A 27724-nucleotide genomic window follows, 5' to 3' on the forward strand; every position below is an offset into this window, starting at 1 on the left:
TTCAAGCTTTTATTTATTTGTTTGTTTGTTTGTTTATTTGGCCTGTCGTGTTTGAGTTGTTTCATCCAACATTGAAATATGCACTGTTTAAAAGTAGGGCGCGATCATCATGAGACAAGGAAAGCTTTATGCCCAATGTTGAGTTACACCTGGGACTGAAAATGATGTGTAGGAAAAGAAGAGGTAAAAGGACCAACAAAGGGAAGAAAATTAAACATTCCCAGTGCCAGATCCTGTATAAATCCCAGAAATGACCTAGAATAAAACATGCTCTTGAATGCCCTAGGTTAGTTAAGCAGCCAGCTAGTGTTTTGCAGGTCAGCATGTATAACCCTGACTTCTGAGGGCTTGACAAACAGTACCAGGGCTCTGACCTTACACTGAAATTCCTTGAACTCTGAGTACCTGTGAGCATGCACCCAACACGCCTGCCCCCCAGTGTGCACATTAAAAGTCACAAGGGGCATCCTTAATGAGCGCTCCGGTGGGAAGCATAACTTAGAGGCTAACGAGTTCCAGGGAAAGAGGGAGATGCATACAGAAGCCCAACCACTGGCTTTGAGCAGCTGGTTCCTTAAGTATGTTGGGACCCAGACCTTTTAGTTTTACTTCAGTGATCTCAAAAGCAGGAACCTCGTGTTTGCCACTCTTCCAGGTAACCATCTCTCTTTCTGGGAAAAGATTTTCAGGGGTACTCTAAGAACCTGATTTGTTCTAGATTTGATTGTTGGGTAACTTAACTACTCTCACATTTAAAAGATTTCCTCTAAGACGGTGTTACCACCAGCTTATATTTATTGGTCAGAAATACAGAAGACGAAATGGTCCATGTCATTAGTCTTATTTCTTCTTTATTAGTTCTACTGCCATTGAAGTAATATGACACAATGTAATCTTTGCTTAACTTTGCTAGGCTGTGCATTTTTTTTTTTTTTAATAAAAATTGCTGCTGATATGTCCAAATGCTGTGGCAGGATTAATTGAAGACATGTTTACTGTTGCCTACAACCGTCCTTGAGGCTTCCCCATCTCTCAGTGCTGAGCAACACAGACAGACCCATCTTAGAGTTTATTTTGGTTCCTCTGCTTTTTTGAGCATCTCATTCAGACTAATACCTGCATCTCTGTATCTGTGTTACTTGAATGCAATGTATCTGAAAGATTTCAGTCCTGCTCGTCATTTCCTGATAACCGCGAAGTCCATCAGCTAACACCATCAGCAGTGAGGTAAAAATAATGGATGACTATGGACTCCTCGCTAGGGGGGGCGCAGCACAGGAGACTAGGGAGTGACTTGAAAGTGAAATGCGGACTTTATCTGTTAAGCTGGATCCCTAATGATTTCGTCTACTCATAAATAAACTTTCTTTATGGACAAAATTTGAATGTTCATTTTCCTCTCTGTTAGTATGCAAATCTATTTGCAGCATTCGAGCAAAAGAGAGTGCAACTCATTTTCTGGGCTTATAAATTGTTCATTACCATGCTCTCTGATGGCCAATTCGTGGCTCCATCTGCAACTCGACAAATCTCTTTGCCTAGATAAACTTGGTGGAGTAAAATATAAGGTGCTGAAGAAGATGCATTTGGGATTAAAGGAGGGAAAAGAGATATATTTCACAAAAATCCCTGGGCTTATCATTTTAAATTGTGTAACTTCTTACTTGTATTCATATTTGCATGGCATACGCTAGGATAATAAATACTTCACTGATCTCATTAACCCAAGTTTAAGAGCCACATACAAATGACATGTAAAGATTTTCTCATTGTCCCCGGAAAGCGTCTCAGTTAAGGGAAAAACAAACCTGCAAACCAAACCTCTAGAACAGAGTACTTTCTTTCTTTCCTCTGTGATATGTTATTTTAACTGGTAAGGCTCAACACGAAGAACTAGGATAATTACGTTGAAATGCTGATGGTTTGGGTCATTTAAAACAAAGCAATCAAGTTTATTATCTTTTCTCCCTTCTTTGGTGAAGACAGACATGTAAATCTCAACAGGACTGTCCTGTAATTTTAAATGGACCTTCCCCCCTTGGAGCTAGTTAAAGTCACTCCTTCATGCATGTATTTAACACCCATTAATGCTAATGGGATGGACTTCTTTGTGTGAAAATAATACTCCGCAAATAATGAACTTTCTTCCTCCAGCTAAAATGTGAAAACAAAAAAATGCAAGGTGCAAGGAAGGTCTTTAGAGCAAACAATATCTGCCTATAGAAAGAACAAAAGGCATTTTCACATCCGTCTACTGTTGGATAGGAATCTGGCTCATAATATGTATTTCCTGTCACCGCTGAGCTAGAGAATCTACCGGGAGATTTTTTTTTCAATTAAAATTCTGTGCACCAATAATGGACTCTGCTATGGAGCTTTTAATTAAAAAAACAAACGGAATGATATAAACCCACATTGTCTCTAAGCGCTGTTTGTATTAAAGGATAGACTGATGAGATGTTTGGATTTTATTGTTCTAAACATGTGTTTCAGTTGGTGCTCTCGGACCCACCATGTGAAGAAAATGAAATGTAAGTAAATAGCAAGAAACTTCATGTTTTTATTTAGCATTTTCAAAAATTCAAAGAATAAAAAAAGGCTCACGTTATTTGAGAAGCCCCAAATGAGTCTCAAATGATGATTGTAATCATGGAAGAAAAGTAAGAGCAAATTGTTTTTAAATGCAAATGGCTCAATTTTTCTAAAAGCAGGAAAAGAGGCACTTTCATTATGATTAACTTTGGCAAATATAAGGAGCCTCATTGATTTCTAGGTATTTTTGCTTACTGTATTCTCCACCAGAGTGGTAGCAAGGGTTCTTCAGGCTCACAAAGATGTCATCTTCATCTGCAGCCCCACTTGGAAGTCACAGTGTTGGTGGGCCACCATTTTCTGGGTATTCAGTTTTAAATATAAGCCAACTGACAAAGTTGCTTATATTTAAAATGCATTTGATATGCGTTATGTGAATAACTGACTCAATTTTCTCACTTTTGGGACCGTCAACTTAATGGTTCCCAGAATTCTATTCCGGACTTGGGGAGAAGGTGCCATTAATAATGCTGATGATGATTAATAAGAGCTGTAATGCACTGTGACTTAATGCAAGTGTCAGAAAAGCATGTCTGCCAAGCACAGCCTTCTCGGTGCAGCCCTGATGACCAGGTGGCTCTTTTCAATTATTACTACCTGTCACCCTCAAGGCCAAAGTCTCATGGCCTGGGCGCTGCCTCCAGATGAAGAGGCCATGCTGTGTGGAATGCCTTCCTTGGCCCTGGAACCATTCACCTGCTTTGGTGGATCATCTCATTATTGATCATCTGTGCTTTATGTCTGTGCTCTTCTTCCAGCTCTGGCATGGCTGGCTCTCCATTGCTCTTTCTTTGTGTTGATTTTGGACTCCCCTTTTTCTGTCTTCTGGTGTTTATAACATGATGGAATTTTTCATGCCTGATGTACTTACCTAACTCTGGACCTCCTAGCTATCTCATCTTGCCCAGTCATCTCCTATCTTTGACCCAGCATAATAGAATACAGAAATTTATAACTGGAAAAGGTCATAAATATTGAATCTCATTATTCAATCAATATGATCATAAATGTTGAATCTCATTCTTTGATCAATAGAACAGGAAAATACACTACAGATGACCTTGATAAGCAGACTTTCCAGTCACTGAGGCTACTGGTCTCCCTTTTAGGGGAAGAAACTGAGACCCAAAGACAGTAGCAAAGTATTGCAGGGCTTCAGCTAGTTCTGAAGTACGATTCTTTGTTTAGCTATCTCACTTTGCATACAAGTGTCTACTGTGTTTGTCATTAATACCACTGCTTTTGAGTGAAAAGAAGAGACCACCTCAAATATAATGCCTAGCATTATAAATTTATTTTCTGCCTAGCAGAAAATAAAAAGAGAGGGCAAGAAAGTAGCTGGTATTGCAGAGAGGTGATATTAGGTAAGTATTTGTACCGAAGATAGATGCCAAATCTTTTGCCACTACAAGGTATTTGAGAGATAATTAGTTTTCTTAATTTTTTTTTCAAACCCTAACTATTTTTTCTGATCTGAACTACTCAATTTATTTTTATAATGGCTTCTCATTAGTATGAACAATGCATTGCTAGGCTGTCTTTGTATAACATTTAAATATTATAGGTAATTTAGTATATGAAAAAAACTAGATAGAGCCTCTCCATTACAGCCTAATCCTTTTCCCTCCCCAAAATAAGCAAGTACACTGATACACTGATACACATATACATTCATAAGTAGAGTAACTTACAAATCATAAATATGATCATACATCCACAAGATTTTGCCAATTAATTGCATTAATAGATTCTGGATATCTCACCAACTTACCTGACTCGAGGAAGTTAAACGTTTTGCTTGAGAGTAAGCAAGTAAAAAGCAGAGTTTGGATTTGGACCCAGGATCGACTCCTGAACCAGAATTTTACACTACGAAGTATGTATATGTACCATACATACATGAATATTATATGTACTACTATATCACTATATATATATTACAAATTTGCACCATAAAGCCGTATTGTATGTCCAATGTTAAATGAAATTACACACTGGGTGAAATACCTGAGGATATATGGTTCATCTATTCTTCTAGATACTATACAATTTACCTTGGATTAACGAGGTCAAGCCACCAATCTCCAGGTGATATGATACAGCACCCATCTCTCTCCCAGATTGTTATAGCTAAATGCACTTTTGCCTACGTTAAGGGATGATTTAAAAAAGAAAAAGATCCATGATATTTGTTATTCCGTTTATTCTAAGAGCATAGGAAAAATGTTGTCCCCGTTGCCAACAGAATTCTCTTCATAAAGCCCAATAGTTTGAATTCTTCTCTAGTGTCTACTCCAGGAATAGTTGTGCATCTGGTGAGTAATGCTGCATGATTTTGTTAATTTTAGAGGATACTATATAACTAAGTCTCTCTCTCATCCTATTAACCTCTAGAAAGCTTAAGCCAGATCCCGAGTTGGGTTAAATTCTTCATATGGGGTTTACTATATTCAATTTAAAAACTGATCTCACTCTTAACATATTCTCTTTGTGTGATACCCTCCATGCTCTCATTTCTATTATTTTTGTATTTCTAATATTTTTAAAGCATTTTGGAATACAGAATATTGAATGCATTCAGGCAGTACCCCCCATAATAATTCGAAGTCAGAGCTGGCTTTTCCTCTTCCCAGTGGTGGGGCTGCATGGTAGTAAGACTCATTCTCCACAGCCAGACCATTTGGGTGTGAACCCCAACTCGGCCACTTGCAGCTTTGTTATCTTGGGCAAGTTACTTCATGCCCTAATTTTCCCAATTGTACAATAAGGATTATAATATTGTGACCTTACCTCATAGCATCACGAATCTGAAAGTGAATTAATCCCCTCTGAAATTATATAACTAGTTTAGAAGAATGCCTGGCACAGGAAGTTCTGGGTAAATCCAGAGAAGGAGCCACCGGAGCAATTCTGTAGTTTTCTTCTCGAATTTTTCAAATTGAGGAATTTGTAGTTAGACTTAGGTCCACAGAATCTCAGCGCTGAGAAGAATAATAAAGGTCAACTAGGCTAATCATCTCTATAGAGGAAAAATCATCTCCATAACATTCGAGGGCAGTAGTTTTACACTAAGGTCAGAAAAAAAAATCCTTCAGCAACCGCTTCGAGAGAACACTGATGATCAGAAATGTCTTCCTTAAGCTTCATAGCTGGTTCTCTTTTCTCCTGAATGTTTTTTGTTTTTGGCATCATCACAATTTGACCAATAATATATAAATCTCTCAGTAATTACTTCACTTTAAAAAATGTAATTTTCCCTACACTGAATATCTTCCATTTAAAATTTGTACAATTAGAATATTGTTATTGTTCTAAAACTTTTTTAAGAATTAAAAAAAAAAAAAATCTGTTTAAGGAGCGTCTGACTGGCTGGCTCAGTTGGTAGAGCATGCGTCTCCTGATCTCAGGGTTCTGAATTCAAGCCCCACGTTGGGTGTGGAGTCTACTTAAAAGAAAAAAAAAAGAATTAAAAAACAAATCTTTAAAAATTGATCTTGCGAAAGACATGGAAATAATGGTGGGGAAAGGAGGGAAGCACACAGAGTCAGAAGACTTGTAATTAGGTTTGAATTCTTTGACCAGCTAGTGATCTCCACAACTTCTCTACTCTGGGTTTCAATTGTAGAGTATGTAAATTGCTGAGTGAAGTAAACACTCCCAAAGGTGCCTACAGTTTGGACATCCCATGATCACTTTGCATTTGTCCAGCTAACTCCGTCTTGACCATTGTATTTATTGCATATCAGAAACTCCCGCAGTGATTGCACAAGATCAGGAAGAGAAGTAATTCAATTTGGATAATTGTTATCACTGGCAAAAAAAAAAAAAAAAAAAAAAAAAAAAAAATACTGAGTGGCTTAAAATTTAAAGAACTGAGAAACAAATTGAGGTAATTAATCTTTAAAATTGACATTTTGATAAGAATGAAGTCTATTCTTAAATGTTGAAAGAGTAAGCAAAGATTTTTAATGGAGGGAGATGAAGCAATCCACACTCCTGATTATGTGCTTACATTTCAATTTCCCAAATAGGAAACTTCTACTCTTTTGTTGGGCTAAAACACCTAGAGAATGTCCCTATGTCTACAGTGGGATACTGTATGATTAAGATTTATATTTTTTTAATATAATACTTAAATTTTTTATGACTATAAAAGTGATATACATTTTAAAAATATGGAAATGTGGGAAAGATAAAGCATCTCATGATACCCAACTGAAGAGAAGAAAGCATTGTTAGTAACTCAGTGTATAGAAGTATACTACTACAAAATACCTAATTAGTGAAAACATCGCATTTATGTAATAGAATATACAAAGTGGAACTGAGCCCTCTTTGTTATTTTACTTCACAAGGCTTTTGATGATAAGTATGAATCTTCTTGATGACTGGATAACATTCCTTTATAAAGGTGTCTCATTAATTATTTTTAAAATCCTTTATCGATGATTGCTTGTCTTAGGATGCTTTCTAAAATTATACTTCAACTGCCATATTTCCCCAGCCGTTTGCACCTGTGTCTTTATGTGAATACACACACACACACACACACACACACACCCTACAACACAAAAAACGAAAAGCATATGCCCTGGGTGATTAACTTTCCTCTTAAATGTTTGGGGTAAAATTTTTACGTTGACACTTCACATATGTTAAAAAGTCACTTCCGACTAGAACGATGATAAACATGACACACTGCCTCCTTGGAGAGGCTGGGAGCAATAAATTAGCTGACAGTTATGAGTGCTTTCAAGCTGAAAAGAACTGAGTGTTATTTTAACAAAAACTGAAATAGCCATGATTAAGTACAGCTCCAACTCACAGACTTACCGGGCTGTGATGAACAGGTTTCCACTGCTTAATCCCAGAATACTTCGACAATGCCCATTTACCAAAGTATGAAAAAAGTCCATCGGCACACCTACATTCCCGGTGTCTGGCATAGCGACGGACTCTGCGATAAATAGCACAGAAGTGGTTTAGGTTAGCTAAGCCTCCCGAAAATCACACCACTTTGTTTTCATGTGAGGAAACATTTTAAAACTTATCCCAGGATTGATTGCATTGTGCCTAGACACTCAATTGGTTTGACCATCCTGACTGAAAGAATCAACGTCACACTCTTTGGTAAATGGCACGTGTGGCCACTTTCAGTCATTTCCCCCTTTTCCCAATTTCTTCCTCTAACCAAGTCTGCAGCCTGGCTATTCTCTACCAAGATATTAAAGATTAACAGAAATTATAAACCTTCCCTGGTGAATCTGCATTTTAAAGAAATTTCATACCTAATATTTATGACATGTTACCCCTGAAAAGTTAGTCTCCATCTTCCCAATACACAACTGTCGTCATAACTAGAAACAAACCTTATGACCGTGAAAGTGCCTATGTGTGACAGTTGCACATTCACCTGTATTCTCAGTGTCCCGGATGAACTGGGCATACTGCAACCATTTGGTTCATTGTGCTCATTTGGCACACAGTGAGTACATGATTGTTCTGGGAAAATAGGTATAGTCAGAACAAATATTATGGTCCAAGAGAATAGGTTTTGGCCATCCAGAGGTCCGGCATTAACTCTTTTTCTTTTACCACCAGGTGCATAAACTATAAAGATCGATACACAAGGGACTGGTATATCTGGTAAGGATATCCTCAATTTGTTATAATACCTTTGGTGATATATATATATATACTCTGTTTCCTAAATAATAGAAATGGCACATAAAATCATAGAGTTAAGGAAATTTTAAAGGTCATGAAATATATGTGGAAACATCACATTCTGATTTTTGGTTAGTGTTTACTAATGTACTTCCTGTGACAGGGAATTTAAACTGTTTTGGGAATAGTTTATTCCCAAATTAAAGAAATTTAACAATGAAATAATTATTTTTCCTTTTGAAATCTCCCTAAATGACTCCAGTACTGATTTCAAAATTCTTAATAACCTTCAAAATAAGACTTCTACCTTTTACAAGCTGTCCTTCAGAAACTGTTAGACAGTAGTTATACACCTTCAGCATCATGACTTCTGTATTTTTTAAACCAAACAGTATAAGTTCTCTCAATTAATTGGTTAGATCCTGTCTCCTCTACGTCTACTTTAAATCCCCAACCCCACCCAACATCTAAAACCACCTCATTTGCTTAACTACTAGTTGAATGCATGGATGGATGGCTGAAAGATAGGAATAATGGATGAATGAATTAAGGGACAAAGACACTGTTTCTTGGAATAACCTTCAATTTCCAGAGGAAATGATCATCATCCCCTGGCAAGATTGACCCACTCTGAGCACCATAAATATTCCAAGTTTAATGACAGTATATGAGTGGTGGTGGGGGATTGCTTAAAGTGTTTGGCCTCACAGATTTCTTGCACCCTGTCTCCTGGACCTCTTGTCCCCTTTCCAGGAAGCAGCAGGAGTTCCTAAGCTCCCTGCATGCTCCACCTCACTCCTTCTCTGCTCCTTCTTGGCATCAGGTTCTTGCTGCTGATTTTCCTGATGACTCTTCTCTGTGGAGTCATGTTCTTCTGCCTCCAGTGCTGGCTGAGGAGACCCCGAATGGAATCCCCAAGTCGCACCATGGCTGTTTTTGCTGTTGGAGACTTGGACCCCGTTTATGGTGAGCTGTCTGCACACTTCTAAACTTCCTGTTTGAAACCTAATTGTTTGTGGTGAATTGAAGAACTAACCTCTTGAAAAGCAAATATGTGAACTGAGAATAAGACATGGTTTATTGGAGACCCAAAGGCATGCCATGGGGAGAGAGTCTAAGTAAGAAAATTTCAGAAGAAAGGAGACCTCAAAAGAAAAAAAAAATGTGAATTAGGGAAATGACCCATAGTTGAGTATGGCAATAGAACCTCAACCTTTTGCTCAGTCAACATGCAAAAGAGAAGAGATACACAGGACTGGTCACTCCAAGTAAGGGGTAAGGTGTAAGGTACACAATAACCTCTTCGAGCCTTTGATATCAAACTGTCCTGCCCTGGTGTTGTTATAGTGTCATTTACTAAGTTCTCCATGCCTAACTTACCTGCAATAACGTTGAACCACACTTTCCAGATTGTTTGCTACCAGTGGATAGCCTGAAATATTTGGAATTGGGCAGGTGGGTGTCTATGCTCATGTCCTTTCTCCTCAGAAATAGGGGCAGCACCCTGATCCTGCCTGCTTCCAACTCCCACCTTCAAAACGACACCCATCCTATTATTTTCCAGTCTGCATGGGAGAACAAGCAATATAGGGAAGCCAGACTTTAGAGTTATTTGTAACTGCAGCTTTAGCTGTAGGTATTACAATTATCACTTACTGGTTTCTGAGAGATCACAGGTCATAGATTATTTCTTTGTGTTAAGCATTGTTCTCAACCAAACCGTCTGTCATGAAACTCCCTCTGAGGTGCTGTCTTGTACACCATACATAGAGGCCTCAAGAGGGCTTCGTAGAGATTAACAGCTGCGCTTCAGGAACTTGGGCCAGCATAAGATTTTCAATGGATAGAACAGAGAAAGCCCTGGGAAAACTAACAGTTAAATAAAAGGTGGAGTAAAAATAAACCTAAATGTTTTAATATCAAAACTTGGTACACAAGATTTAGTGATTATATGAACTATTGGCTATTCTAAAAAGTCATTATTTAACAAAAGAAACACATATCAATTTGAGAAATGGTTATTTGCAGAAAGATAATTAGAGTCCCCAATGAAAAAATCATCTTTCGCCTAAAATCAAACACTTTCTATTGAGTGTAGGAGGAAATAGGGCCACCGACACTCTAATAAATTGTATTAGTCAAAGGGGTCAACATGGTCACATTGGTCTATTTTTATTTATTTAGCTTGAGGCATTTAACAAATAAATGTAATTATGATACCTCCAACTTGACTTGAGTTTTTAAGGACAATTCACTCTGGTATTCTTAGCCCTTTATGTACTCTGAAGAAGACTCTTTTACTAGACTGTCTTGAATTATTAAAAACTTCTCTACTTAATTGTAAGCAAGCTACCCAGTTGTCGTGTTATCATTTTTAAGGCAGTGTATGTGCCACAGTTATATCCCCATTTTTCTGATGTTTTTATATTTCCTGCTTGATGATTTTCACATATGCTCTTGATTTGCCTGAATGTGCCTGAACAAGTATGATTGGGAGAGAAGGTGTCAAGCCTGATAGATTACAGCAGTAATCTGCATGTAATCATACCAAATGCACGGCATTAGAATCGCATTCTCTATGTCACCCTGAAGTCATTGTGGCCAGGAAAAGAATATACTTGGGAAGGAATTATTTAAAAAAATATTGTCACAATTTATTTCACATCTACCAAGTATTAGGCACTAAATTAGGGGCTTCTCAGATATTATTTCTAATTGCTAAATACCAACCTGGGAAAGTGACTATTATTCCTCTCAGAAGATGTTATATACTTTTCTTCCTTTGCTGGATGAATATACCACATAGATCTTTACTGCAAGTCAACTAATATACTTCAGGGTAAGGAGCCAGTGAAAATTGGGGCAGGTCACTTCACTCTTTCCTCTAAGTGCTCCTGTATCTCAAACCTCCAAGCATTTCCACTAGGTGAGTCCTCAAAGGTAGGTTTTGCTCTCCGGAATCCCCAGTCCCTTTCTCCTTCCATTGGTTCCTTCCTGATGCCAGTGCTATCTCTCTGAATCTTATGTTGCTCAAGACACTGTAAAGCTCTCCTCCAGCTCAAGTTATATTACAAAACTCATTTTTGTTGTTTGCTACTTTCCATTCTAGGGCCAGAGGCTCAGTTGCCCATTCCTTTTTTTTTTTTTCCCTTGCCGAGTTGGGTGTTAGGTTATCCCACCCACTACCCATCTCCCACCCTTTCTCAGGGATGCTCGGAAGAGCATTACAGGCAGTGAACAGCCATTTGCATGGTTTTAGATGTGGAGGAGTCTCCCAGAGTTGTGCTTCCTGGCATTCCTGTTCTTCCCCCTCCCAAGCAAAATACAATGGAGTAATTGAGGAAGTGGTATTCTCTGTGATCTCTCTCTCTCTCTCTTTTTTTTTTTTTTCTAAATGTATAGATCTTAGCTACATATAAGTTTTTCTTTTCTTTTTTTTTTTCTTAAAGATTTTATTTATTTATTTGACAGACAGAGATCACAAGTAGGCAGAGAGGCAGGCAGAGAGAGAGAGGAGGAAGCAGGCTCCCTGCTGAGCAGAGAGCCCAATGTGGGGCTCCATCCCAGGACCCTGAGATCATGACCTGAGCCAAAGGCAGAGGCTTAACCCACTGAGCCACCCAGGTGCCCCCTTCTCTGTGATCTTTAATGATATCTTCCTGACTAGCAATTTCTGAAAGTAAATTCCAGGGAGTCAATATTTTAAGGCAGTCTGAAACCCAAACCCTGACTGGATTTCTTTCCCCCACTGGATCCCCATTATACTTTCATTTCTCCTGACAAATGATTCTTCCTGCCTCATATTTCTGTAAAAGGAGGTTTTCTCCAAAAGGAAAACGAAGGAATCACGACAAGACCTTTTTATGGCTACAGAGGAGGTAAGAGACAAACTCTCTTTAGAGTTTGGCTACTCTACTCTACGAGCACAAAGTATGCGCTCATAGCTTTGAGTTGAGTCCAGTCTCTACCAGATTCACATATCCACACTGATGGTTGTGTGGTACCTCAGGATCTTCCACATTGTCACAGTTCAGAAGGGAGAGGAAAATGAGAACTCACTTAAAAGACACTAGTGACATTAGAATATGAAATAAGGTTTCTGGACTCCCTGCCACCCTTTGAGCAGAAGGGGAATATAGGACATTCCCCCCTGAATACAGAATGTAGGAAATGGTTCATTTAAAGCATTTTAATGGCTAGACTAGATTTTCTTTATTAACCTTGGGGTTCTTCCTAGACCTTTACTTTATTTTCTTCAAAAATTATCTCATGCTATTGCCACTATCTGCTGAATCTATTAGTTGAAATAGCTCTGCTCTTTGACCGGTGGGTCCCAGGTTTGACTCTCAGGATCCCATGGAAGCTGCCCTCACGTGACAAGCCAAGAGGAGAATTTTGATGGAATATGGAAAGTTGGGATGGACTAAAATTTACTGCTGTTAAAATATATAAAATGGGAAATTTCTCCCACTAACAATACCAGACAGCAGTATTATGGCTGAGATTGTTAATTATCTTGATTAGAAATATTCAAGAGACAAAGGCAAACACTTGGCTTGGGATCCTCATAAACAGTGTGCCAGCCCAACGCTCCCAATGCACAATGATATTTCTGTCTGGGAAAGGTCCTTGGGAATCTCACACAAATACCCAGGCCCCCATTGCATCTTGTGTGCCAGTAGGCAGGCCTTTTCACAGTCCTCTGCTGATCTAGTACTCAGATTCCTCAGTCTTTCCTCTTCTCTCATGGGATCTATGTTTCTATGTCCATAGCATGTCACAATGAAGTTCCTCCTGCACCAAAAAGGGGGAAAGAATCCCTCCAATACCCCCATGGAAGGTAAGAAGAAAGAGTGAGAACTGCTAGAGAAAGAAGAAGGGAGACCAGAAGGAAGCCAGGAAAGTGGAGGGAAAGGGGAAGGATGAAGAGGAGAGGAGAAGGAATCTACAGTTGGAGGTTGGAGATATTTTGAGGAATGAAATGAATAATGATTTGTTCTATGCAAGCCCTAAGGTCATGTTACTTTTTTCTGCCTCAGTCCCACCTCCTCTTCCTGGACCCAGCCCCCAGATAGTTTCTCTTCTTCCGTTATCACCCAGCATCCCTCCCACCTCCCAGCTCCTCTCATGGATCCAGTTTTCCCTTAGCATCACTGTTGCACCCCCCAGAAAGGACCTGTTCAATGCCCTATACCTTCCTCTGTGGGGTGATCTGTGAAGTGGTCTCTGGAGCCTCTTGCCCTTTCCCTCAGCTATCAGACCCTAACAGTTCTAGAATAACTCAGCACCTGTGTTAGGGGCAAGTATTTCTTGTTTTAACATTTTCTTATGGCCTTACCTTACCTTAACTATTTTAATGATGCTTTTGGAATCCCTTTTATCTGAGAAGTCCACAGAAAATGGGAGATTTGAAGGGTATTTCCCCCCTCAAATTAATAAATGGAGAGAACACACACTGGGCCACAGAAAGTGATGTTTTAAAGGACTGTATGCAGATTTTTCATAGAGGTGGGAAAAGAAGAGAACATCATAAAAATTCTCCACACCCATCTATACCGCAAATCCGAATCAATGCTCTCACTTTAAAGGATCTGGTTCTGTGAGACAGGGTGAATAGGGAGACAATACAAGTGACTTGAAAAAAGTTTTGAGTTTTTTAGTTTCATAGTTTTGTTTATGTGTTAAATCTGTATTTGAAAAAATAAGTAATGGCAAAGGAGTTGTAACGTTGACCATAAACAAAACGTTTTGTTTGTTTGTTTGTGAATTTACTGAAAACAGGTTTTCAATGAAAATACGGTTGTGAAGCTGAGTAAAAGCCCTTATTTATGAGAAAATAAAACATTTAAGGGTAACGAAAAGAAAAAAGTTTGGGGTCTGGTAGGTGAGAGGACAAAAGGCTTGAGGCAGAAAAAACAATCTAGTATTCATTAGGAAAGAGAGAATTTGAGAGCATAAAGAAAAGATCCCCACCATTATCTGTCCATATTCCTCATTAAAAATAATAAATTACTGTAACATCTACATTGACTCCATCTCCATCCTATGTAGATCAGACTTGGGCCCTGTTAGTCCCAGCAAGGCAGCAAACAGGTCCCATGCCATTCCTGAGAAGCCAGCGAGGTGAGTTCCCACGGAGACACCCCTCCTGAGGCCACTCATCTTAGGGGCTGATCTCCTGGATAATGCTGCCTTTCAGAGATCCAATCTTCCTAACCCCATTTTTTCCACAATTTCAGAGATAATCTTCCCTTTTTTGTACCTCCAGGTAAATAGAAATACTAATCTTTCATCAATGATGAAATGTAAGGGCTCTGGATTGGGGAAGGGAAGGAGAAGTAGACAAGGACAGAGAAGAAGCAGGCTTCACATGCCAGCTCCTCTTTTCCTCTCCTCTCCCAGATCCTGTCTTATTTTAGGATTGTTTCTGAAATGTTACCTCTCTGAACTTTATGTTCTTTAGGTAAATACTCTGTGCCTCGTTTTAGGTAAGGAAAGAGGGAGCATTTCATTCCCCTACTTTCGTTTCAGAGTATAATAGTAGTAATAGATCACATTTATTGAGTACTTACCATGTGCCATGCTCTGTGCTAACACCTGACATCTTTAGGCTCATTTACTCTTCCCTACAATGCTAAGACAGGTTCACTGTCATTCTATACTCCAAAGATGAGGGAGCTCCTTTTCTCTGCCATTGTAGTGCAAAAAGGGACATTGTGAAAATGAATGGCATAGTTATGTTCCAATTACATTTAATATACAAAAGCAGTCACAGAACTAGTTCTAGTTCAAAGGCCTTTTTTTTTCTCTTTAAAGGTGTATTTTTTTAAAAGACTGACTGATTGATTGATTGATTGATTGATGAAAGAGACAGAGAGAGAGCATGTGAGCAGGGAGAGGGGCAAGAGGAAAAGAAGAAAATCTCAAGCAGACTCCGCACTGAGTGTGGAGCCCCTTCAGGGGACCCTGAGATCATGACCTGAGCTGAAACCAAGAGTCAGAGGCTTAACCCACTGAGACACCAGGCACTCCTCTTTAAAGGTGAATTTAGAGTTGTTACTAGAATTTATAGTAGTAATTGTTTTGAAAAGAAGCAATCGGGGCACCTGGGTTGCTCAGTAGATTAGGGCTTCTGCCTTCAGCTCAGGTCATGATCCCTGGGATGGAGCCCCGCGTTGGCCTCTTTGCTCGGCAGGGAACCGGCTTCCCCCTCTCTCTGCCTGCCTCTCTGCCTACTTGTGATCTCTGTCAGAGAAATAATAAATAAAATCTTTGAAAGAAAAGAAAAAAATCAAACCATTTCAAAACAAAGACCAAGGTAGGGGAAAATATATGGATTGTGGCTATGAAATGTTACTGTTGGTTCTTGTAACTCAAAAGCAGTAGCAGTCTTTCAAGGAAATACTAACAGGAGATTTCCAAAAGAGCTATGGGAATAAGTACATCATTTCTCCAAGTGATCTGTTTGAGGAAGAAAATGCTTGTTTTTGATATTTAGTACCTTATAGTGTGCATAATCTTAAAGTAAAAATTTTTATTTCGAGGCATTTTTAAAAATTTGATCAGGTTTTTCTATTATTGTGCGTGTGTATTTTAGATGCAAACTTTTCACAAGTTAACATTTTTACTATTTCTCATAGAGAAATGTTTAATTAATTATATTTGTTTAGTTTGCAGAGCATAAATATGAAATGATGAAGTTCAGACATTATGCTTAAATATTTCTATTGAAATTTGCCTTTCCCATGATGGAAACATTAGCTAAAGTACTGTTAATATTTACAGGAATCTTGTCTTCCAATCTACCAAAAAGGGCATTCTCCCTACTTTCGGCCTCTAAATTGTAAATGCTTCTTGATGGGTTAGTCGGTGATGATATCATCTGTTCATGAGAGCAAATTTCCTTGCTATAGTGACTAAACTATCACTTTAGAGAGAGCACGATGGTTGTAAATTTTTTCTCAAGGGCACAAATAATTTTCTGTTGCTCCAGTGATCCAAGAAATGCCAGATTTTATTAGGCAGTTCATGTACTTCTGTTTTATGCTGACTAGAAAGATTACAAGTCCCCATTTTTCTCTTTCTAGGGACAGAAGTGGCTGTGACACCAACTGTTGGAATTCACCTTCAAACTCCAAACCCTGAAATGTGTCCTGCTCCATGTTTTGGCACTTTAGACCCCCCACCTCCATATGAAGAAATTCTGAAATCAAGCCGATAGCTCCAGATCATCAACTGACAACATTAGAAACATTTTTTAAAATGTAGGAACAATTGTTTTATTTAGTGTGAATTTTCAGAAATCAATGAATATAGCCTGAAAAAGGACATTTAATATAGTCTGCAAAAAGACAAGAGAATGAATGTAGAGAAAACATTTCGGTCAGGGAGATATTTCAGTAGTGAATTACTGGACTTTTCATGTATCATTGCTGTGTTCTGTTTCATGCTATACAACCAAGTGATTGTCTCTCTATCAACACTCCCATTAACGCATGGAGTAGTCTCCATTAAGTACGATTCCACTCCAGTACACATCACAGCTCTCTCTGCCTTATTCTCTGTTTTCATCCGACCCCTCCCTTCGTATGGAGTTAATAAGAGTTATCATAATTAAACGATGGTCCAAGCGGAGATTCAGACATGTCCAGACCCAAACCAGAAAGAGAATATTTGAATTAGGGTACAAGATGAGAGTAGGAACAAGGGGCACTCAGAGTTGAAGGATGAAGGGTGAATGAAGGAGATTAAAAATCCCCGTTCGAAAAGGTGCCTGTCTCAGCCTGAGGAGAGAAAAAGTGTAGATGGAGGCTGAAGGAGACCCCAAAGCTGTGCAGCATGTGTAATAACACAGTGTGGAGAAGGAGGAGGCTCCTGTTTGGATGGTAAATGTAGGCTCTAGAGCCCACAGTCTTTCTCTGGTACCTGGAGACTCGGCATTTCTTGGGGAACTATGATAAGAATCTTTGGCTTAGATATCAATGTTCTTGTTGAGAACACTGACTCCAGAAGTAGCGATGGGACAGTTTCAGCATTTTTGCAGTGACCATGAGCAATGGGGGGCCAGAAAATGAAATCCATGCTAGAACAGCCAGTGGTGTTCAGCTGACAAATCTGTCAAACAAAACAACTGACAGCTCCACTTGTTTATTTAAAATACCTCTTAAGAAAGTTTGACCAAATTTATCTCCTAATCTTTTCGCAAACTTGTTTTTCCAAACTTTCCTCATTTCCAGCGACAGTAACAGCAACTTTTGAGTTGCTTAGACCAAAGAACTTGGAGTCATTCTTGAGTCCTCTCTTTGTGTTTCTTCCTGTATCCCTGTTGTCAGAAAGTGGCTTGGCTCAGCTCTTAACTTCAGAATAAGCCTAGATTCTAAACAGTTCTTACTACATTTCTGGTAGGAGCCACTCACAACCAGTTATTGCCTGATGACTGTAATAGTATCTCGACTGGTCCTTTTGCTTGCAGCTTTGTCCTTCTATATATTTTCTTTCCAACACAGTAGCTACAGCAATATTTTCAAAACATAAGGAGAATCATGTCCCTTACCTAAACTCCAGTGACATTCCACCTCACTCAGAGGAAATGCTGAAGTCCTTGTCCCAGGCCCCTGTAGGATCTCCTTTGCCATGACTTTCGCCCTTACTTATTTGTCCCAGGAACACTGTTATCAGACCTATCAGGTGTTAACCTTCCTGCATCTGTCTGTTTGGGCCATAGTACTTGCTGTTTCTTTTTTCCCCTTTCTTTTCTTTTCTTCTTCTTCTTCTTTTTTTTTTTTTTTTTTTTTTTTTTTTGACAGACATAGACAACAAGTAGGCAGAGAGGAAGTCAGAGCGAGAGGGGGAAGCAGGCTCCCCGCTGAGCAGAGAGCCCGATGTGGGGCTCGATCCCAGGACCCTGGGATCATGACCTGAGCTGAAGACAGAGGCTTTTACCCACTGAGCCACCCAGGGGCCCCACTTGCTGTTTCTTTTGTCTGCAACACTCTTCCTCTAAATATCAACATTGTTTCACTCTTTTACTTCCTTTAATTCTTTGTACCAATGTCACCTTCTTCATGAGACCCATGCTGATTATTCTACTTTAAAAATTGCAACTTCTCCCCATCCTGGCACTTCCACCTCTTTGTCTCAGATACACTTTTTTTCATAGCACTAACCACCTACTCTACTACAAAATTGAATTCTATTTATAATCTGGTGGACTTCCCTTGCTAGAATGTAAATCTATGAGGGGATAGATCTTTGTGTTATTCACTAATTTATATCCCAGGGTCTAAAGGAGTCTGGTATTTAGTATGTATTCTAGCAAATTTTGTAAGCCATCTTACCCAGTTTGGGAAAGTCCCAAAGGTAAATGGATGAGATTTGATAGGGATAAGACTTTATAACAGTGAATGAGGGTAAGAGCCAGGGACAGATGGCTTATTGCTACTAAAATAATCTCATTAGTATCTACTGATGAAAGAAGCCCAGAGAACATGTGTTAATACACTCTAATAATCTCAGGTAGGTAAGCAAGGTTTAGGGTGTATACAAGGTGCTTCCAGATTTTATTCTCATGATAATTTTGTGACCTAGCTACCCCTAACTTCGAGTTACACATGGTAGATTGAACATATCTGCTCCCTTCTGAAATGTAGTAAAATTACAATAAAAGAGGAAAAATGTTTTTAATTCACAAGAACAAAAAAATTGGCAAGAAGATGACAAAGAACATTAACAGCGAGATTTTGGTATACAGAGAGATATCTGAAATGGAGGCAGATGGATAAATCATAATTCATTGGGGCTTTAAGTTTCTCCACTTGGCTTTAGTGTCTTCAGGGACAAAACTAAAAATAATCAAGCAAATCCATGCTGTAGAAATGCAGAGACTCCCCAAGAATTAGAGGTAGGAGAGGTGAAGAGAACTCTGGAAATGATGATGAACATGATCTACAGGAAGATAGTATTTTTTTAAAAGATTTTATTCATTTATTTGACAGAGATCACAAGTAGGCAGAGAGGCAGGCAGAGAGAGAGGGGGAAGCAGGCTCCCCACCGAGCAGAAAGCCCGTCTTGGGGCTCGATCCCAGGACCCTGGGATCATGACCTGAGCCGAAGGCAAAGGCTTCAACCCACCGAGCCAGCCAGGAGCACCTAGGAAGATAGTATTAAGCAAATTAATTAGTATTAAGAACATATTAAGAGCCAGTTCCAGTCAGGACATGACAACAAACAGCTGTAGAATGATAAGAGGGATATTAAGAAAAAAAAATACATAATAAAAATACATAATAATAAAAAATGTGGTGATAAATTAACAATTGTTAAGTGGAAAGTGAAGGAACTGAAAAGAGGATTCTATGTCTATGAAAAACAGAAGCAGGATTAACCCCCCAACCCTGAAATGGTTAAACTATGAATAATGTTAATGGTAAGTATTGAGTTTTACATTGGGCATTAGTTATATCAATAAGCTAAACAGAGGGGGAAGTGTGTCTAAGGAAAGGTGGCAGGATTTAATAAGAAAACTAAATCCTAATCAGATTGTGGGAAGTCAGTGAATAATATTTAAAATTAAAAGAAAGGGATGCTTAGGTGGCTCAGATGGTTGGGTGTCTGCCTTGGGCTCAGGTCATGATCTCCAGGTTCTGGAATCATGAGCCCCACGTCTGGCTCCCAGCTCAGTTGTGGGCCTGCTTCTCCCTCTCCCTCTGCCTCTCCCTCTGCTCTTGCTCTCTCTGTCTGTCTCTCTCTTTCTCTATCAAGTGAATAAATAAAATACTTTTTAAAAATAAATCAATTCAATTAAAAGAAAATTTTTTAAAAAATTATTCAGTATGTCATTTGGAAATTGGGTCCCAAGTATCTGAAACAAAACACTAAAACAGTTGAAAATTATTGCCTCAAGAAGTTGGAGATAATGCTATGTGGGGTTGGGTTAGAGCTGAGAAGTATTGGCTTTTATCTGAGCCTATGATACAATTTGAGTTTTAAAACTAAATGCAGGTATTACTTTAATTCTCTCTCAATCCCTCTTTCTATAACCCTATCTATCTATCTATTTATCTATCATGATCCATCACTGCCTTCATTTAACAGATTAGAAAACGTGGGTTCTGGAAAAATTACTGACTTGCCCAGCATTCATTGTTTACTAGCATGAGGGACAAAGCTAGAGAGGAGGCATTTTCATCTTTCAGTTCCTATTCTAGATATTTTCCCCCACAATGATCATTTAACTTCAAAAGTGGCTACAAGCGGCACCTGGCTGGCTCAGCTGGTTGAATGTCAGACTCTTGATTTTGGCTCAGGTCATGCGCTCCACGTTGGGAGATAGAGCCAGGGTCTGGCTCTGTGCTCAGCAGGGAGTCTGCTTGAGATTCTCTTCCTCTCTTTCTGCCTCTCCCCTGTCGACATGTGTGCATGGGCATGCACTTTCTTTCTCTCTCTCTAAAATAAATAAATCTTTTTTAAAAAGTGGCTACAAACATCAGAGAATGTGGGTTATAAGTAAGTGTACCTCAAATAAGTCATGCTACAGAGTTTTTGTTCATATCCTATGAGCTATGTATGTTAAAATTCATTCCCATTACAGAACGAGCAGTGGATATAATTGACACCTAGAAAAGTACAAGCACATCTGGAAACAGGGCTAACGATTCAGCAGCTGGAGTTTGCCAAAGACGTTAGTGAAAACACGGTTGAAGTGATTGGAATTTATTTTTGTGACTTGCATTTATGTGTCAGGGCATGCCTAACCAAATTGCATGCTTGGCATGTGGTTGGTTGGTTGGTTTTGGGGGGGGTGGGGGAGAAAGTGTGGGAGGTGTTGGCAGGTAAGTAGGGCTGATAGAAAAAGTTTGTTTCCATAAAAACTTTTTTGACAAGATGTCTTATCAGATAACCCAGATTACATTTTCATTTAACTCTAAAAAATATCCATTAAATGACCATTATATGTTAATTATCATGTAACATTCTGGATATATTTCTCCACCAAACTTATTGGTATGGTTTATAATATTAGAGTTTCCATTACTTTGCTCAGATCTCCAGACAGAGACTTAGAAGTTCTAGCAGATGCTCCTTATGGTCCATGGAAAACTACTGAAAATAATAAAAGTAATTTGGATTATATGACTATCATAACATTTAAAACGGAAATTTAAAATGATAAACCTGTACATTTTCTGTCATCTCATCTCTGAATATCTTTACTTGCATCTTAGTTCACCTATACATTGTTAAACTTTTATTTAACCTGGTGTTTCAGGTTTTAATTCTAGTAAGACTAGAGTTTTTTCTTCTTATGTTAAAGAGCGTTCATTTTTTAAATGAGGCTTTTCTAATTGTGTAAAGGTGTAGCTTTTTCTTTGAGCATCCAGCAGAGGGCATGAAAGCCTACTTATGATTGTAACCCAATGCTAGATTTGATTTAATGGCTAATGAAACCATAAAGCTGAGTTACTACTGATACCAGATTTTTGACAAACCCAAGCAGAATGGAATGATAATGATGTTCAAGCTTACAAAGAGGAAATCTATTACCTTACCTCATATTGCTCACAATGAAGCTGAGCATCAGGTGAGATACTTGCCATGGGAAGGTCTAGAAAATCTGATATACACTCTCACTTCTGAGGAGGGGATCTCTGAGTTTGAGTTGCCCACAAAGGCAGGCTAATGCCCGTACAGGATGTCCACGTGGTATGGAGAATCTACATCACCAACCCCACAGGTCTAGCCTATTTCTTTTGTACCTGACCACAAGTTCCCCTTTCATTTTCAGTTTTGTAGTTCCAGATTTGTTTCATTTGTGTTGGGAGCACAACTTTTATAAAAGACAACTTTAAAATTCAGTATCTTTCACGAAGATGAAATAGAGTTGGGATAGAACTGAATAGCATTCATGTGGACAATGAAATGAAACTCCAGCAGAATATTATATCTAGGGCAAAATGTGAAATATGTCAGGACCGTGTGAGAGGAAATGAGACGATGAAAATATGTTGTCTGTGAAACCCCACTTTTGATAAAGAATGGTTTCTTTTTAATCAGAACAACAACAAAAAAGACATATATACATCCCAAAGGAATCTTTCACTTTTAAATTCATTTTGCTTTGTGATTTTGTGCAAAATAATCCTATCCAGGCTATTTTTGCCTTTCATATTGAATACTAGATCCTGGGAAAGAGTGTAGTTAATTGCTTTATTATTTCTACTAAGTGCATTTCTAGGAAAATGAAATAAAAGTGATATCCCTTTACAAAACGGAATCCTTTGGTGATAAAAATGTAATTTAAAGTTGTGCGTTTAGACAAGAGTTATTCTTTTCTTCTAAAATTATGTCAGTCTCTACCTATCTAATTCCTGAAGCAAATAACATATATCAATCAAGATGGCAGATTTCTATATTAATAAGATGAAAAATGGTATTGTTCAGAAGCACTGAAATTATCAATAAACACAGGTTTCTTATTTTTATTATTTAATTGGGGAAGGCTTCCGTTTTGGAAAAATCTATTTTGTGGGATGCCACAAGCAAAATTAAGAGAATTTTTTTTCCCCCTAGCAATTAATACAGTTATGTTTGCTTTTCTATTTAATAAGTAGTTTTTGTTTTTCCCGTTGCATATGATAACTGAAGTGTCAATTCAGATTATTTTTTCTTTTATATATCTAAATCTGGGTAAATTTATAATGTTAAAAGAGTCTTAGCTACCACTAACTAATTGCTTTCTAGATTTAGCTATTATTTTTTCTTGAAGAATATCAAGAGACACAAACTAAGAAAGTCTAAGGACACATTTTAAATAATCAGTGAACGACTACATACTTACCTGATATCGTGGAGAGTATTTGTCGCCTGTGACTTGGCCAAAACAAAACAAAGATCAGAGCTATATGAGGAGAGCTGGATGAAGGGATGGGATCCCAATCTTTTAACGATTCTAAAGCATTACTGGGGAATGTTCTGATAAGCTGCTAAATGTGAGGGACAGCCACCCATGGGACATACTCAAATAATAAGAGATGGTCACCAAAAAGGGTGGAGAAACCCAGGGCTTTCACCCTACTGTTGGGGGTATACATATTTGTTTCAGTTGAGAACCCAACTATATAAGGCTTTAGAAGAGAGTTTGTTTACTTTAAAAATACATTTTCTTTTACTCTGATTTTATTAGCATAAGTAAAGGATTCCATAAAGGAAGTAACAAGAACTGACATATACTCAGAACAGCCATTAATGGAATTTAACCCCATGTGATTGTCTCCACTATAATTCTAGCTCCTGATTTTCATTCTCCAATAACATATTTTTTTTCCTGAGTATCCCTTATCATTGTTTCTTCTTTTTTATTTTTTTTTGAAGATTTTATTTATTTATTTGACAGAGAGAGATCACAAGTAGGCAGAGAAGCAGAGAGAGAGAGAGAGAGAGCAGGAAGCAGGCTCCCTGCTGAGCAGAGAGCCTTATGTAGGGCTCCATTACAGGACCCTGAGATCATGACCTGAGCTGAAGGCAGAGGCTTAACCCACTGAGCCACCCAGGTGCCCTTCATCTTTGTTTCTGACATGGTTGGCTGACTGCTTCAGCTTCTGCTATATTAACCAATTAGCTTTTAAAATTTTTATTTACTACCTCAAAGCCTTTCCCTTCTCTAATAAAATAGAGCCCCTTCTGATGTCCTCTTCTAATCCATATTTCCCATCAATCACTCTAAAAAAAAAAAAAAAGGCATGGTATAATGTTTGTTTTAATTTAGTAAGAGAGAAACTGTGTTTTACAACTAGAGCATATCTCAGCTCCTTCCCCTAGTTTCTGGGTGATGTAGGCTTAGCTTTACCTAGAATAACATAATAATAAAAAAATAAATAAAACAGCAGAAAAGTTTGATGATTTCAGCAACCCTCAGAGTTTTCCTTCCACATGCAACCCCTCCTCTGGCAAAGTCAGGAAGACAATTCAAGAGCCCAGTCGACTGGGCTTCATGTTCCTTTATCTGTAGGAAGTGAAGACTGTATCAAAAAAGCATCCTCTTTCCTTCTTTAAAACATCCAATTTCCTTTTTGACTCTGATTTTCTTTTTTCCTCTGCTGAGTATTAACAACAAACATTTAAGCTGTTGGTTTTTTGCAACTGATGAAGTTTTAGAGTATAGGTAAGGTTCGGGTGGAGTCCGGAACCAATGACAAAGAAAGAATTCTTGAGATATCTTTGGTGCAAAGTGGTGGCTTATTAAAGCATGGGGATGGGACCCATGGGCAGAAAGAGCTGCTGCCCTGGGGTTGTGAGGGGTGGCAGGTTACCTATGATGGGGTTGGGGGAGGTAAGGAAAAAGGGAGGTTTCAACAGAATTTTCATATACTATAGAGGACCTATAAGATACCTGATGCCTTGAAGCCTTGTCATTGACAAAGTTTTTCCTCTAGCAAGGTACTAACATTAAGATAGTTGGGAGATTCCTAAAGAGCATCCCACATGTCCCACCCAGCAGTGAGGGTGGGAGAAAGTTGCAGGGTGTCAGCTTTTGCTTTGTCTTCAGCCTGCCTTCTGTCCCTCATCAGAACCAGTCAAGTTTTTGCAGAGGAAACCTGATAGTACTTTACATTTTTCAAATTTCTCCTAAACCTTGGTTCAAGTGGACAGTACAGAAATCACAGTATTTTATTTGAATCATATCAACAGCAAAGTGTGGACAATATTTGATTTGGAATTTGGGGTCCAATTTAAAAAATATTTTTCAGACAGTTGCAACAAAACAGACATTGGAAAAATTGATACTGAGGAGTTGTTACTGTTGTTGATTGATAATAGCATTGTTGTTACAATGTTTAAAAAGTCTATGTTATGCATATATAATGAATTATTTATGAGTGACATAATGTGATTTCTGAGATGTGTTTCGAATAACCAAAGTGAATAAATATTATTTTCTTACTCTTTGGGCTCTAGAAATATCCTATATACTGAAAAACTGCCAGCCCAAAATGGTGTTACTTAGACAGAGTTCCCAAACTGGGGCTTAATACTGAATCTTCTTACAGTTTCAACCTCCCCAGAAATGTAGCCTTAACAGGTCAGTCAGGAACTTTTTTTCCAACACCAGTAAGGCTGTCACCTGAGTCCTCTTTATCTCCCCAAAGAAAGAGGAGATAATTAGCATGATGAGACAACTTGCAGGTAGCCTCCTCTGGGACAATCTTTTCCTTTTGCTAGTAACTTCCTTGACCCACCTCACCCCCCATTAATAAAAACCTTCTATTTTGTATAGCTCCCCAGATTGCCTCTCTACCTGATGGATAGGGTGCATCCTGATTCATGAATTGTTCAATAAAGCCAATTAGGTCTTCAAATTTATTTGGTTGGATTTTGTTATTTGACAGAGCATATGTCCATTTTTCATTTGCTAACTCTAATCCTAGTTTGTGGCTTTTCTTTGCATGAGCAATAACATTTAATGAGCTATTTTACCTTTTGCTTAGAGTATATTCTATTTTAAGAATATATTGACTAAAACATCCTATACCAAAATTCAGTCTCTTAAATATGAACTTTCTTATTTTTGATCGCCTGAAAAGTGCTTTTACTTATTTTTATTTAATGTATTTTAAATCAACTCAGTTTCAAACTTAAATGTTTGTTAAGTGGAAACTTTATCATAAGTGGAAAACGGGCTTTTTCAAATCCATATAAAAATAAATAGAAGGCTATAAAATAGAAAGATTTAATGTACCACTGAAAATGTCAAATACCCTTGTTAGTAGGTTTGATCCACTTTGAGAAGCTCCTCAATATATCTTTTGAAATTTGGATTACCCCACATGGGACTAAACCAAAAAAACCTTAAAATTTCCATCTGCAGAAATATTCAATTAGTGATTATTAAAAAAGTTGATCAGCTGTGCTCAATTTAGTTAAATAAATGCAAATCAAAGCAGAAATATGATATCATTTTCTAACTATAATTTCAGTAACAGTATTAAAGATTGCTAACATCCTGCATTACCAACAGTGTGGGAAAACAAGCACTTTTATATTCTGCTGGTGAAGTGTAAATCGATACTTTTTTTTGGAGGCCAACTTGGCTATAGGTATCAAAAGTTTAATATATTCACATAGATTCAGTTTTTCTACTTTTAGACATAGTTAGTAATACATTTGTTATAATCCTATAAGAGGACAAAGGGGTTTTTAAGACAGTATTCATTGTCACATTGCTTGTAATAGCAAAACTGAAGATGTTTAAAGGGACAAATTAGATAGACAATGGTTCGTATAAACAATGAACTATGAAGCCATTAAAATGGATGAGGTGGTATGGAAAAATATCAATAAATATATTTAAGTATTGATTTTATTTTTAAAAGGAAAATATCGAGTAACAGAATGCCGTATATACATTGTCAAAGGATCTCTGTATGCCATAAATTTTAATTTCTGTTTCTTTGAAAGGATACAAGAAATATGGGAGAAGTACATCTCCTGGGAGAGAGACTGTAAGGGAAGTCCATGGAGGTGGGTAAGAGGAACATTCATTTTCAGTACTGTTAATTTCTGAAAAACATTATGCATATATAATTTTCTCTATGTTAACTTTCTTCTAGGTGCTGGAATAATCATGGGGTTTTTGTGTGTCTTTTTCCTTATCCCTTTTTATTTTAAACAAATAAAATTATTTCAATAAATCTTTAAGTGACAAATTGCAAGCTTTTTTTTGAATGGAAAGAGGTTAACCAATATTGGACTGTGCATTATATTATTTTCAATTGATTACTGCATATCAGGGGCTAACATTATTTACTTGGGAACAATTACTTCTGAGCTCAAAAACTGCAGAACCTACTCCAAGAACTATTTTTCTACCTAATTCTCAGTTCATCCCCTTAAAATAAGATTCGAACTGTTCTCTTCAAAACCAAAAAAGTAAAGCAACTGACATGAAAGAAGATTAAAGTGTAAAGGAGAGGAAGTCACCGGAAGATTAACTGAGAATCAGAATTATGTCTGTGATGGTGAAAACTAGCTTAATACTTTGCTGCATAAAGGATTCCACAAAGAAGCTGTCTGCATTAGGAACACTAAGATGGTTGCCATGCCAAATAAAACTAGCACCCCGGGGACTTGGGTTGTATTTCTAACGATGGCATTGTGGGTTTTTAACAAATATCTTCTATTGAATTTTACTACCTTGGAAAGAGGGAAAATGCCATCTCCTCATATTTTTCATTTTAAAATAATTTGTGGGGGCGCCTGGGTGGCTCAGTGGGTTAAAGCCTCTGCCTTCGGCTCAGGTCATGATCCCAGGGTTCTGGGATCGAGCCCCATGTCGGGCTCTCTGCTCAGCAGGGAGCCTGCTTCTCTCTCTCTCTCTGCCTGCCTCTCTGCCTACTTGTGATCTCTGTCAAATAAATAAATAAAATAAAATAAATAAAAAAAAATAATTTGTGGGGGCACCTGGGTGGCT

General features: G+C 38.0%; 1 protein-coding gene across 2 annotated transcripts; it reads left to right on the plus strand.

The window, feature by feature from the left end:
• The first annotated feature begins 473 nt into the window (after window positions 1-473).
• TMEM207 (transmembrane protein 207) lies at window positions 474-26953 on the plus strand. Of its 2 annotated transcripts, XR_009350963.1 has the most exons (7): window positions 474-655; window positions 2494-2531; window positions 8194-8238; window positions 9083-9225; window positions 16347-16523; window positions 26713-26775; window positions 26865-26953. XR_009350963.1 is itself a non-coding variant. In XM_059163143.1 (5 exons), the coding sequence occupies exons 1-5, from the start codon at window positions 581-583 to the stop codon at window positions 16478-16480; spliced, it is 435 nt and encodes a 144-aa protein (XP_059019126.1). In that variant the 5' UTR covers window positions 474-580; the 3' UTR covers window positions 16481-22747. The 2 variants fall into 2 exon arrangements, 1 of the variants encoding a protein (XP_059019126.1); XM_059163143.1 differs by lacking the exons at window positions 26713-26775; window positions 26865-26953 and having other exon boundaries at window positions 16347-22747.
• Window positions 26954-27724: the final 771 nt, after the last annotated feature.

The sequence above is a fragment of the Mustela lutreola genome, chromosome 2 (assembly GCF_030435805.1).
Source record: "Mustela lutreola isolate mMusLut2 chromosome 2, mMusLut2.pri, whole genome shotgun sequence".
Lineage (NCBI taxonomy): Eukaryota > Metazoa > Chordata > Mammalia > Carnivora > Mustelidae > Mustela > Mustela lutreola.